This window comes from Polyodon spathula, chromosome 1 (assembly GCF_017654505.1).
Source record: "Polyodon spathula isolate WHYD16114869_AA chromosome 1, ASM1765450v1, whole genome shotgun sequence".
Lineage (NCBI taxonomy): Eukaryota > Metazoa > Chordata > Actinopteri > Acipenseriformes > Polyodontidae > Polyodon > Polyodon spathula.
Genome location: NC_054534.1, coordinates 26,183,178 through 26,198,473, shown reverse-complemented (window position 1 = coordinate 26,198,473; position 15,296 = coordinate 26,183,178). Strand labels below are relative to the sequence as shown.

Genomic DNA, 15,296 nt, shown 5'->3' with positions numbered 1-15,296 from the left:
CTTTGTCAAAAGCTTTCTGGAAATCTAAATAAACCATGTCATATGCTTTGCAATTATCCATTATCGATGTTGCATCCTCAAAAAAATCAAGCAAGTTAGTTAGACACGATCTCCCTTTCCTAAAACCATGTTGACTGTCTCCCAGGACCCTGTTACCATATAGGTAATTTTCCATTTTGGATCTTATTATAGTTTCCATAAGTTTGCATATAATAGAAGTCAGGCTTATTGGTCTGTAGTTACCTGGTTCAGTTTTGTTTCCCTTTTTGTGGATCGGTATTACGTTTGCAATTTTCCAGTCTGTCAGTACCACCCCTGTGTCAAGAGACTGCTGCATGATCTTGGTTAGCGGTTTGTAAATTACTTCTTTCATTTCTTTGAGTACTACTGGGAGGATCTCATCCGGCCCAGGGGATTTGTTTATTTTAAGAGCTCCTAGTCCCTTTAACACTTCTGCCTCAGTTATGCTAAAGTTATTTAAAACTGGATAGGAACTGGATGACATGTGGGGCATGTTGTCATTATCTTCCTTTGTAAAAACTTGTGAAAAGTAATCATTTAATATATTTGCTATTTTTTTTTTCTTCATCTACGATTTTGCCATTTGTATCTCTTAAACATTTAATCTCCTCTTTGAATGTTCTCTTGCTGTTGTAATATTGGAAAAACATTTTGGAATTGGTTTTAGCTCCCTTAGCAATGTTCATTTCTATTTCTCTCTTGGCCTTTCTAACTTCCTTTTTGACTTGCGTTTGCAGTTCTGTGTACTCTTTCTGCGTACTTTCTTTTTGGTCCTTTTTTAATGCTCTGTAAAGTGCCTTTTTTCGCTGAATATTTTTTTTTAATTGATCTATTAAACCATTTTGGCAATTTAGTTTTACATTTAGATTTGTCTACTTTAGGGATATAATTGTTTTGCGCCTCTAGTACTACATTTTTGAAGAACAACCATCCTTCTTCTGTGGGTGTTTTCTCTATTTTACTCCAATCTACTTCTGTTAGTCTCTGTTTCATACCTTCATAGTTTGCTTTTCTAAAATTGTAAACCTTAGCTTTAGTCATTACTTTTGGGGTTTTAAAAAACACTTCAAATGAGACCATGTTGTGGTCTGAGTTTGCCAGTGGTTCTCTGACCTCTGTTTTAGTTATTTGAAAAGACTAAATCAAGGCATGCCTCCCCTCTAGTCGGCGCCTTGACAAATTGTGTTAGGAAGCAGTCATTTGTCATTTCCACCATTTCTATTTCATCCTTCGCGCTACCCACCGGGTTTTCCCATTTTATTTGGGGGAAGTTGAAATCCCCCATTAGTATGGCTTCTCCTTTGCTACATGCATTTCTAATGTCATTGTATAACAGATTATTGTGCTCACCGTCTGAATCTGGCGGTCTATAGCATGCTCCTATTATTATGCCCTTTGAATTTATGTCCGTTATTCTGACCCATATTGATTCAGTTTTATTTTCTTTGTCCAGGTTTAACACCTGGGCTTCAAGACTGTTTCTTATGTATAGCGCTACCCCTCCTCCTCTTCTGTCCTGTCTGTCTTTCCTATACAGTGTATACCCACAAATATTATATTCGTCCCCATCACTCTCAGACAACCACGTTTCTGTAACACCCATCACATCATAGTTACCTGTTAGTGCAGTAGCTTCAAGTTCTAGAATTTTGTTTCTGATACTTCTAGCATTTAGATAAACACATTTAATGGTTGTCTTACCTGAGTTGTTGTTCTTGTTTTGATGCGGTCTCCCTTCTGTTTTTTTGTTGATTTCTCCCCCCTTCCTTTCTAGTTTAAATGCTTCTGAACCTCCTCTTAAACTAGAAAGGAAGGGGGGAGAAATCAACAAAAAAACAGATTTTGCAGGCTTCTATTTTACATAGATGCCCGCTGGAACGTTGAAGTGCTTAACTGTGAATTACATTTTAAAATGAATCTGTGCATAAACACTGATTATTGATTATAGTCTTTTTCTGTGCAACAGGAGCAAGTTCATGCTTGCACCCTGGAGATGTGCTTGCGAGATATATCATTAAAACACTGAAAAAGCCGAGCATTTGTAACAGTTAGGAAGACAATTGGATTTCAAAAGATGTGTGTTATTTTTTCAGTCGCTCTTTCTTTTCCATGGTTTATTTGATCTTTTCAGTATCGTTCTGCTAGACAACTATTTGGGGTCAAGTAGGACGCTGTTCTCTAACACAGGATGCAAATTACGTGTGTTCCAGACAAGGCTGGAAATACCTGCAAGCTCTACTAATAATGACAAATCAACAACACAGTGACCTGCAATTCAGATTGCAAGAAGCTCACTCTGCAGATCCTGAGCGTGCCAGCTTGGGGCTTCCTCCTCCTGAAAGGGGACTGGTCTGGTATCCTGCAATACTGAAAGCAACGCAAGGTACACTGCCTAACAAGGAGCAGCTGGCTCACAGAAGCTTGCCGTAGAGGTACATTTAGGGACTGAATCTAAAATCTTGAAAACAAAGGCTGTCTTAATAAGCTTTTACAGCAAAAATCTTGGTGCTACCAAAAAAAAAAAAAAAAAATCCCCTGTCATTATAATTATTCAATTATCAAATATATGAATTCCATTTTCTCTTTATCTTAATTTCAAGGAATGTATGGATATTAACAGGTGATTCCTTGGATAGCGCTAGTGTGTGGGTTCAATAGTTGACTGCATATCCCCCTTTCCTGAACATTTTGTTCAAGGATTAATCTGACCTAAAATTATTATTTACATTTCATATCAATAAAAGAAAACACTGGTTCATTTAAAATTATATAATTTGAATTAATAACCCATCAATGAATGGAGTGTACATACAATCATGTTGATAATAACAAACTTCAGTTTTTTTACATCACCCAAACAGTAATCTTACAATGATTGTTGCAGTCAACATCAACATCACTTTGCAAAATGCGCGTCACTTGGGTGGGCTGCACTGTGCGTGTCGTTGGACTGCACCCTCCCCCACCCCCATTCCTGCCAAGGTTAATGTTTGTCTTTATTTCCTGTACATCCAAGACTGACATCTGCAACAATCTCATAGTGGCATGCACTGTGTAATCAAGTCTTTGGAAAGTAAACTGTTCAATGTATTTGATTTTTTCTTTTTTTTTTTTTAAATAAAAAATAAATATCTTATTTTTAACAAACTGCAGTGCCCTGACAAAAAAACTAATAAACAAATGCAGCCAGCCACAAGCACTGGCCCTACTTCAATTTAAACATCCTTCCCTAGTGGATAGCAGCTATTTTTAACTTCATGTCTATCTGAACTTCAGTGTAAGGCCAGGTCAAATTACACTCAGTGAGAAGCAGCATTCAGAGCCTCAGCACGCTTCCAACCATCAACTTCAGTTCTAAGACAGCTGTTTTTTAGCTGCACCAAAACTTTAAGAACAGCAATTAGCAAACAGTAAAAGGTAATAAATTGAATGTTCTTCAACAAAATGGAGCAACACTTGTTGGCAAGACACTGTTTAAAATATTAACAAAAATGTCAGTCAGGTTTTCATAATCCTCTGGCCACCATAAATGGTTTCATTTACTTTTAACTGCATTGTTGGCAATATATCTTGACAGCTCCCATTCAATTAAAATGACCAGTGCCATTTTATATATATTTCATAATAATTGAGAAAATCCATATAGCTACTGAAAAACCAGAAGTAGCTTCACTCCCACTAACTCACAGACAGCCTGTAATTAAAATGTCATTCTCTTGCATCAATTGGAGGTAAATATGCTTAAAAGCCCTTCCCTGTGGCCTCAGGAAAAACCACTACATTTGCCAGAGTAGGGATCAAATGTATATTGAGCATAGGATTGCAAACAGGCAGAACACAATGAGATGACCTTTTCATATGCAAATCGAGCCTGTGAAGCAGCAGATACAAAAGGCAGCTTCAAACCTACACAACCTACTCTCTCCATGTGGATTTACAGGTTGACCTATACCATTATCCCATGAACCATTTGCACTGAAGTGCTAAACCGGCATTGCAACTCAATGATAAAGTAGAAGATGGATAGGCCTGCTGCAGGGCATCATTGCTTTTGTTGATATGCCCACTAAAACGGGGGGTTGTGGTTTAATAGCACTTCAAAACACTAGGTCTGTTGATTAGTGTCATTCACAGTCATACACCACACAAACTGGATGATGGGATGCATAGGAAATAAATGATTCACTCTGTTCAGCTTGGGCACAACTATTTTCAGGGCCCTACTCTAATTAGGGATGAGTTGGTCAGTTTTTCTAGCCCTAAAACACATCAGGTTAAGATTAGGTCAGAGTACCTAGTGTAGCTCAGAAAGACATTGCTTTTAAAAGATTCAAGAATAAAATTCTAATCTTAAGGAGGAAGACAGTTACTAAATACTTCAATAATATATTTTTTATTCTAATCAACACCTACACAACCTGCTGTATGTTAACTTTTTAGTTCGCAAACAATAATCAACATTACAAATTGTTAAGTCTAGAACTATTAGATTGTGATTTGCACAGTGTTTTTGGTACAGTACCGGATCAAGTGAGCTGTCGAATCAATACAATTTTAAAATGCACATCTAAACACGTTTCCCTTAAAACATTCCTTGAACTGAACAAGGTTTTAGGAAAATGTGCATTTCATAGACACATGAAATGGATGGGTTGAAGTCAGGGACTGTTTAAACATACTTACAATATGAAAAAGAAAAGTCAGTTATGAAGATCCAGGGTGTTAAAATTATTTCAGCCCATCAGCCCCCAAGTTTGAGCAAAGCAGTATGGTGGTCTCAAAATTACCTGGGAAATCCAACCTCAATAATTGAAAAGTTCAAATATATGACAAAGCTGCATCAATCACAATACAGAACAACTCTGGTAAAGCAGTTTATTGAATACAGAACAGCTAGATGGGGGAAGAAGTGATTCAGTTATGCAGTTCACAAAAAGTTACAGAATGGCATTGAAATAAAAGGCTAAATCAAACAATCAGTTTAGGTACTCCAGTCCATGGTAATGTTATGCAAACCTGTTTATACTCAAATCAGTTCCTTAGAAGTTGGTTGAGGATTGAGTCCTTTAACTGTGGAGCAGGAACAGTGGCGAGCTTGTCAGTGCATCGCTCTATCTTTTTCAATTGCAATCACCAGCAAGCGTTACAGGTTTACATATGAGGATTTGCACAGTCACTGCAACGCTTAATATTAACGACATTTAAAAGAATGTTAGAGAAGTTTCTTACAAATTGATTGTTTGTAAAAACATGGTCCTATGCTCCAGTTTAACACCATCTCTAAAGACAACCAAATCAGCAAGAAGTAACTTGTCCTCAGACCTTTTTAATTTTTTTTTTTTTTTAAGTTACAGAAATATTACTAACATATTTGAAACCTAGTTATTTTCAGGCGGTGCAGGAAACATACCCATTTTTGGGGGACCAATACACCTTAGATTACCTTCTATTAGGATGGGAGTATCATCAGCCCCTAAACAAAATTCACAGCAAGCAGAAAACGTCTCCTTTATCGGAATACAAAAGGCAGGTGTAATAAACTCTTCTTCCAAGAGCCAACCCAAAACCCAGTAATGATTAACTTGTATCTTAATCATAAAAACAGGAGTCAAAATACCAACCTCTCATCTGAGTAACAATAAAAAGGAAAAAATGGACAGGAGAAAGGTGACTGTTCCAGCTGGCGGTTTTAGACGCAACATTAAGATTACTCTATTTCAAAAGCAAGTTCCCCATCAACAGTCTAAAAACGTTTCATCAAGTTGACTCCCAGTAGCAATTCAGTCTATATTTATGCAGCCCAATCCAATTAAACTAACAAGGAGAAGTCTAGCCAAGCCCCGGAAGACTACTGTACTGCACTGCACCTTTGCATCTAATCCAATCCAAACCCCTGGCACCAAAACGGTTCCTGACTGAATTCTACTAAAACACAGGTAGTCACTCAGAAGAACAATGGATTAGACATCATTTTTTTACAGACCTGGCTCAAAAATAATGCAATACAAGAATCTCTCAATTTTTGTTCAAAATGAAAAAAATAAATAAAAAAATTTCCAAGTCTCTAGTGTCCTGCTGAATCACTGTGGCAAAGCAGTCATATTATATATAAAATAGATACTGAAGCAAAGTTTCCCAAGGAAATGTTTTGGGATGAATGGCTAAACCAAAGTCAAAACCTAACTTTCAACTGCAGATCCACACACACAACAGATTATTCCCCAAACACTCATGTATTTATCTAAAAGATAAAGTTTTGGGGTTTACCTTTAAACACACAGAGCAGCTAACATCCCAAATGGGAGCTCACTGTACTTCCCCTGGCTAAGAGCAGAATGATGTCAAAACAGCAAGGGAGTTCACCATCTGATCTAGTCTTTGGGGTGGGTTCCATTGCTAAATTAAGCCACTGTTTTTGTTTTAGATCATTGTGTTCTACTGTCACTGGGAATTGACAGCAAGGCATTGCATAGCATGTGTTTAGGTCCTATACATCAGCCCTGAGCAACGTAAGTGTGTTTAGTTCAAATAGAGGCGGTAAAATCTCCTTGGGTGTGGATAACTTAACAGGTTGTCATCAGCTGTTCTACACTAGATTACGGTACTTTTGATCTTTTCTACCTGCCTTCTGTTTTCCAAATGCAAGTTGTTGTTTGAGTTGTTTTGAATCAGACTAGAATTCTTAAATAAAGGTAATACTTGATGGCAGTTTGCATTTGGGGTGGAATTAATGTGCGATTTGAACTAAGCCCACATTATATCATATTACAGCAGTCTTTTAGGCGGTGTTCCTATAGACAGAGACTACTGTATTGCCTTTCAGAATTTTTTTCTTTAATAATTACAACCTAATGGCTTAGTTAATATGTTGGACACTTAGCTAACAAACAAGTACATTATTCTTGCAGTGGCTGTCTGTGTGCCCCAAGGGAAGGATAAATCTTGCCTGGTTAGTTAGTAAAAACAAACAAACAAACAAACAAACAAACAAACAAACAAACAATCTCATGGGAATTTGAATTGGCATCTGAATACCACAGCTCACCTGGCAAATAGGGTGTGGCTTCCAAAAGCCAATTCTCCTCATTGAAATTCATCAACAGTTCAGAATTGCAAGAAGTAGAATCTAAAAACAGCACATTGCAACAGTGCTTGTTGATAAAACAGCAGGATAGGTCAGGTGTTAAAATCCCAGTCTTGTTCTTCATATGGTCAATGATTTCTGGTGCATAGCCCTTTATTATGAACACATTGCTTCCACAGTTGTAGCTGTAAGTTCCCTGGGAACTTTTTTTTTTTTTTGCAAGTGTGCAGCAGATACGAAACACATGTAAACACCATTTTGTTGTTTTACTGCTGCTGGTTACTGTATTTAGTTGCTTAAGGCCCAGATCTTATAACAAAGCAAAGGAGGGTCAACAAACCCACAGAACATTTTAAAAACAGTTTGAATTTTCAGTAAAAGAGGGACTTGTAAATTCTTCCACCTTATGCATTTTAGTGCCTCATGATCAATATTGGAGCATTAGCAAAATATGCTTACTGTCAATTCTTTATTAAAACTAGGCTAATTGCATATTATACTCAATTGTTTTTATGATCACCTCAAACTTAACTGGTGTTGTGTGCAAGCAGAAGCAGAGCTGTGAAACTCATGGCCAGCATGAGAACGTGTCAGTCAGGTGGTGGTAAAAATGCCCATATTGAAGCCCCTTGAACATGTTTCTCTGAGGGAGGAGCTAGATAAATACAGCTGGTGTCATTTTAAATACCGATTCAAAGGCTTTCCTACAAAAAATATTAATTGATGTATGACAGTGGTTGAGCAACCTCCCCTTGTGCTAAAATGACCCTAAATCAATTTGACTTAGAAGTTTGTAGAATAGTTTAAAGCTTTTCCCACTATTTGTTATTTTAAAAAAATGACAAAAAAAACGACATGAAGAAATGTGTCCTGATATACACAAAGATCCTTCTAAAAAGGAGTCCAGTGAAGACTTGAATACTGTATTACTCCACCTTTGACCTCCAGAACCTGACACCTCAGACTAGCTCTGGACTAGGGGCTGGTGTACAATACACTCAATCTCATCTGCTCTTTAGAAGGATCTCCTTACACCCAGAAAACACATTTTGCAGTCTCTGTAATTCCATGAAACTTGAACCAAGAGCAAAGCATTTGCTATTTGACTGTTCCACTTGGTCCAAAGAACTCATTAGGCTAATGCTTCTTTAAAACTTTTAAAATAACACTGGCCAGCCTACCAAAAACACTTCTGTGAATCTGCTGCAATTCAAATGGGTGGTAAAAACTTTTTTTTTTTTTTAAAAGCCTTGGCCTTCACATTAACCCTGTAATGCACTTTGTTACACAGAAAAGCTATTTATATTACTAGTTGCTATTTATTATGCCAAACCGAAACAAAAGGAAGGATGAAAGGAAGGATTACAAAAATGTAGTTAAAAGTCTTTGTTTTTTGTTTTGTTGAAGTATCAATCTCTGCATTCAAGTGCCTTTATACTAATTTTCATTAATAACATTAATCCCAAAGCAGATTCCAAAGGGTACACCTTTAATGTTTACTGTGTGCTTATTGTGTGTATTGTAAAATTCCCTTGGCTCTTACAATTTCTCCCTTCCATCAGAGATTATATCTCTGACACTGTTTAAAATCAAGAAACAAATTAATAAAACAAACATGAAAATATAAAAATACACTAGAGGGCGTAAATGCTTCAGATGAGGGGGTGAATCATGTTAACTGGGCACTGTATGACACGTTAGATTTATCAAAGCCATCGCTACCGTGTGCATTTTGGTTTTATTCAATACCAGTCTCATAAACCAAAGATGTGTCATAAAAATAGATATTTAATCTCTGACGGGGAAACCCATATAACTGAATTTTGATCTAATGTTTTCCTTTTCAGAATAAAAAAAATAAAGAAAAACCCCACAATATAATCTCCTCACTTGAGCTCTCATTCCAAAGTGTAATGAGAATTCAACAATGTGGGTATCATTACCTACCATTTTGGAAAGTGTCACAGTGACTTCATTGCCAACCTTCACACTAAACGTTCAGAGTTTATGTAAGGATTTTTGTATATGTATTTCCCTGACCTTGTAGCTCTTTAGCTTGGCATGTGGCCTGAAATACACCCATGTTGGAGTGACTGGCTTTTCATACCTTAGATTGCAGCTGTGGCCTCGGGACAGATAGCACTTTTGTATTCACATCAATTGTTTCTGCTTAATAAGCTGTTTTGAGCCTATATACAACCCATAATCAAACCAATTGAAACTGGTTCTAAAACCATTTACTTTTGTTAAAAGTGACATGCTATAACTTTAGGTAAGTGTCACAGAACGCATAATAATTCACTATACAATTAGAACACGTAGGCTTTTTATGATAAACACGCACCTTGTCTGGGGCAGTGTACACATTGTTCCAGTTAAATGGCACAAGCTCTTGTTGTTTTATCAGCCTTTGTTTGTTTTCATTATATAACATGTTACTTATGCTTCCCATTTAAATGGTAAAGAAATCATTGAAACTGTCTGTAAACATTGTGTGATTTTCCTGTGTATAATGTAAGCTCTGAATTAACGCAGGGTTAACGAGGTCTTAAAATGAAGCTGTATATCAGCCGTTTGCAATCACCAGTCTTGTTGTTCGACCTTGTGATGCGTAGTGCTTTGCTACCTGTGAGAATTGAGCAAAACTTCTCATGCTAAGGAAACAAGACCAAATTTGGTCAAGGAAATTACATAAGCTAGCTGTACATCTGTGCTGTACGAAGTCATTTCTTTGGTCAGGTCGGGTCAGCTCAGTAACTAACATCTCTATGAAATGTTGGCTCAGAAGAAAACCATCATCTCTGATGCCATGAAAGCTCAGCTAAGTAACATCTACACTGATGCCAGCTCAGAAACTGTGCTTTGTATTTATCTCTAAAAGAATTCCTTAATACTTACTATTGTATGTTTATTTAAAAGGAACCACATGCTTGGCACACACACACACACACACGGAACATTTACTACAGCAAGATTTACTGGTGGTTGAAAACTGACCACTGAAACGCTGATTGACCTTAAGTTTCAGCTGGGATTATGCAATATAATAAATCAATATACCATACAAAACAATAGGGCAGACTACTAAAATTAGTATAATAACAGTGAAGTGCTTTTACCAGATAGTAGATTTGGGATGTATTTTACAGGAAAGCAGAATGCCAATCTTATCACTATAAAGGTTCTCTGCTCTCCAGAAAGTACAAAAAAACCCCCCAAAAAACAAAGGTCTCAGAATGTCACATTCTGAGAAGGTGATCCTGGCCATCTACTGATTTGGCATAGAATGACAAACAGCTATGAAGTCATTCTGACAATGTGCACTCCCGAGAACAAAAACTTGGAGAAACCAAATAGAGTGCTGAAACCAACCTATAATTGTTTTAATGTCTGTCCTTCATATACTGTACTGTAAACCACAGTTGCTTTAAATTTACAAGGACACCCAACACCACTTGAAAGATTGTGTTCTTTAACTCGATTAGATATTGCTTTGCTACAGCAGCTCTGTAAAGTGTCAGTGTGATTCTATCTAGGTTCTCTTTAGAGCAATCCCAATTGAGAAAGCTTTAACTGTGAATGACAAGGTGGTTTATCAAGTAACTCTGTATTTCCATACCTTAATTAAGAACTTTCACTGAAGCCAAAATGCATTGCAGTTTTTAAAACATGACCATTTCACTAGGTTTTGAACCCAACACACACCGGAAAGTTATAATTAGATTAACTTTTAAAATGACAGCTCAGCAGAATAGGGAGCCTAATATTAGAAACAGCCTTATTATTGCAGAGGTGGGAGACTGAATGCTTTTTCAAACAATCTGCAATTCAGTTACTTCGAGATAGTAAACATAATGCAGTGCCACATTTATTCCACTCATTCAACTTAAGGTTCAGCAGAAAAGAATCATAGCAGTTCAAACAACCAACCTTGAAAAAAGATCAACAGCAGCCCTGAAACAATTACCGTCCTTGATTTGAACATTGACTCTGCCACAGCCAGCAGCTACATATTCAATACTGCATCAACACTTCAAGGGGTACATTGCAAAAAGCTTATTTTTTCAATGGGCCCTATTTACACAAAAATCAATGTGAAAAGCTGCCTATTTACAGTGCCATATGAAATCAATAAAACTTACAAAAAAAACAGTTGGTGATTTTAAAACCACCAATATAAAAAGGAAATCTGAAAATTACAATACACTCCATTATAAAAAAAATAAAAATATGTTGTACAAATTATTTCCAAGAAAACAACAATTTAGAAACAGCCAGCATGAAAAACCATTTCATATGTCCTCTCCCTTCCCCTTTTTTGTATTATCATTTCACTCCATTCTGATTCATGATCAGGAGGCTGGTCAGCTAAGTAAAAGTAGTACTGGTGATGTCAACACACGGCCATTATTATGCTTCGTGTAACAAAACAGTAATTCTCTGAAGTAGACAACTCTTGTTTTAGAAAATGCGTAAAAGTAGGATATTCGGTATTACTTGAGGGTTTAGTGAGTCACTGGAAGCAGGCTAGACAAGCTCAGTACTCTACATTCAAACTGATCAAATGTCTACAATCTTCTTCCTTCTAAAATAACACAAGTTTTTTCTTTTAAAAAAAAAAGTCTTTCATTTCCTGAATAACAAAAGAACGAGTATTACCCCTAATTATTTTTGCAAGGTTATGGAATAATTTTTTTGGAATACTTTTTTTCAAGATACAGTATGCATTTAAAATCCTAAAGCAGCCTTTATACAGCATTAAATGAAACACACACTCACACATATTTAATAAATGAATCTGTCATAGACATATATGACATACTATTATTGTGTTATGCAATGTTGCAAGCATCCGGGGTTCATCTGATGAGATCTAGAACCCTAAAACGTAACCAGTGACCACAAAACAATGCCTAATTCTTTTACTGAGATTCGTGTTTCACATGCTTATCCACAGTTTCTGCCAAACTAGACAGCTGCATCCCAAGTTGTAAAGTCCAGTATCTCATGACAGAGATTTATTTTGTTAACATCTCTGGATATTCAGCCACAACTTAAAAAAAAACACAAAACAAACAAACAAAAACAGTTATGTAGGCAATCATTCCAGTACATCTTTGACAAATATTCTCTAGCTTTATAATAACTTAAAATGTAAGTTTGACAAACTGGTTCTAGCAATATTATAATTTCCCTCTCTTAGTCTACGTTCAGTTGAACTAGCCAGAATTCCATATCAACAGCTTGGTGGGTTGGTGATGTAGAGTAAAGCCAATATAAACAAACAATCAAGTTAAGTCGAACTCCTCGATTATAGAACAAGATTAAAAGGGATGAAATCCACTCACTGCCAGTGTTGCCAGATTGGGCGGGTTCACGCCCAATTGGGCTTGTATTTTTTGTATTTTGTGTCAAAAAATGGCTTTGGGCAGGTGCCTACTTTTTGTGCTAGTTTTGGGCATTTGTGCGGGTAACATTGATGTATTCTGAATAGTTTCAAATTCGAAGGAAGTTCCACAAACTCACCAGAGTGCCATCAAATGCAGGCCTACAATTTTACTTTACACATTACAAATACATCCGTCTAATAATAATAAAAAAACAAAAAATTAGTATTTATATCAGTTTATCTCACTGACCCCATATTTAGGTGATCTTTAAACAGCTTTGAGTAATAAAAATGCACTGGATACTGAAGTAAACTGCAGCTATGTTTCTGCATGAATGTGACACTGACAGTGCGCCTCGTTGACCAGGTGCAGTTTTATTGAACAAGTACATTTACTAAATTTAAAGCAACATTGCCCATGTCGATGATTATATATGATTAATGTATCGATTTGGTTACAAACAAACAAAAAAAGCCTTGAATGGTTTGTGCAAGTGTAAAAAAAAAATATATTCTCCAACAGCATAGACAATCCATGTTTTCCCACGTTATTCTGCAGCAAACGATTCCTAGGATCTCGGGTAATTAAGCACATAAAAATTCAGATAGATTCAGTTTTTATTGGTTTGCAGTTCTGCGTCAAATAAAAGCTTAAAAAATGCAGATTTGAGAGTCGTAGAGTGCTATATAACCAGGCAGACAGACAGATGAAATTACTAAATAAACACATCACGGAAATTAAGAAATAAAATGTCCTACTATCTTTATTCAGAGAAGGTAATGGGAAGGATCACAACAGATGGAAACAAAATGCACTGTTAGTCAGTCCAGAATGTATCACTGGCATATTTTGAAATGGACAGCACTGCAAACACTGGCAAAAGAAGCCTGATGACTGCTCACAGAAAAGGCATGCTGGGATCAGTGCCTCTTCAGGAGAACTGGTTACGACGATCGTTGCATTTTTTTCTTTTATTTAACAGTAGTGCCTAACTGACTTTCTAGTGACTATCTTCTCTCTTTTGGTTCTTTGCTTGTTGTTTTATAATTGGCACCTGGAAATATTTTAAGATAAAAACTTGCTGCTGCTTACTATTACTCAGTCACTTCAGAAAAAAATCCAAAAACTGACATTAAAAACACAGCTGCACAGGTTTGTGGAAGCTGTCTTGTTTACTAGCGTAGTAAGAGAGGTACTGAACAAGTGCGTCAGCAGTGACTGCGTGTTTAAAGCAGTGCTAAGCTGTACATACACAATCCCAAAGGAATGCAGCAATTAAGAAAATTGGTCATGGTCTTTTTTTCCCCTTTGTGTGGGATCTATCTCTTTTCCCCCTCTTATGACCACAATTTCACTGTGGCAGAAATGTTACGCTTGTGAAAACGTACAATAGAAGCCCAGCAGTGCGGTTTAAAGGGAGGGCTGAATATAGATTTGTTTACATATTGAAGGACGTTATTAGCTAACAAGTCGATGGACAGCAGCGAACAAGCAGCTTTAAATTTTGTTTGATTTGTTACTTTTTCCTTTGTCTTTTTATGATGTTCACATTGGGTGTGGTTCTGGGTTCGGTTAGTTCAACATTGAGTTATCAGTAAACATACTTCCTCAAACCATGTGAACTTTCAACTCTGCTGACCGAACCTACTCTACACATAAAGAGAAAGTGAGGAGGCAAGACCTGACAAGTTGAAAGACCATTTTATTACAAGTCTTTAAGGAAGTATGTTCAGTTAGACAGGTTTAAAAAAAAAAAAAAAAGATAAATCTGTATTAGATTAACAGCACACTCCCAACCAACAATTTAAAAATCACCATAAAAAAGGCAAAAGGACAAACAATAAATAAAATGGCAATACCCCTTGGGCTCACAGAGACTCATAATAAACAGCTATTGTGAAGTTATGTCAAAATATCTATATTATCTTACCTGCTGCTACTGCTCGGCACGTCAGTGCATGCCATGTTGACCACATAACCAAGGTGTCAGCTCATCTGCAAGGTCAGAAGAACATTATTCACAAACAGAAAAGCATTACATCTGCTCACTTCATTAACATCCTGACAATTTTAACAATCCTGTAATGCCAACTAAACTACAGGATGTCAGTGACTATTAATAATTATTATATCAGCACACACCCGTGTCCATAATCTCCATATATCATCCGCTGATACAGTAGGAGTGTTTGTTAAGCAGTGTATTGGTGACAAACTTTTCTATAATTGATCGGTCCACAAAATCTCCACCATATGGGGGTGCAGCAATTTCATTTTTATAGATATATGCCATGTTATAATTATGCCAAAGGAAAAAAAAATAAAATCTACCATTGGACAAATGAATGCATGCGTCACTCTGATCTTACTTTTACTTGGTATGAGTGGCCCAGAGGTTCTCTACCTGTTTGTGCTGTGAACTTTCAATACAATGCCAGGTCCTCTAACACACAAGTGGTTGTACAGTATTGACTTGCTCCTAGACAAAGTATTGCAATACAGTTTTTTACAGAACTCTACAGAACTATTAATGTTTATACTTCATCTTTAAGAATTCTAATAAGCTGTACAACAGTATCATGAACAGTAGTAAATAAAAATACAAAACATTTTGAATTATTGTAATCATTGCAATCACTTTCACACATAGTAAAATAGGTATGTATGTAGTGTGAACACTTCTCTTGCATTTAAGTGTGGGTCTATTTTACCTGGATATTTGTGCAACATTTAAAAGGTCTGACCGTATGCACCTCAAAGCAGATTTGCAAAGCAGCATTAGATTCCTCGTTTCAGACTGA

General features: G+C 36.5%; 1 protein-coding gene across 3 annotated transcripts in view; it reads right to left on the bottom strand.

Annotated features, from left to right (window-relative positions):
• LOC121316180 (AF4/FMR2 family member 1-like) overlaps positions 1-15,296 on the bottom strand; it is an 85,867-nt gene that overhangs the window by 60,715 nt on the left and 9,856 nt on the right. For all 3 annotated transcript variants that reach the window (XM_041251075.1, XM_041251065.1, XM_041251056.1), the window contains exon 2: positions 14,426-14,490. In XM_041251075.1, coding sequence (XP_041107009.1) covers positions 14,426-14,460 — 35 coding nt within the window. In that variant the 5' untranslated portion in view covers positions 14,461-14,490. The remainder of the gene's footprint in view (positions 1-14,425; positions 14,491-15,296) is intronic.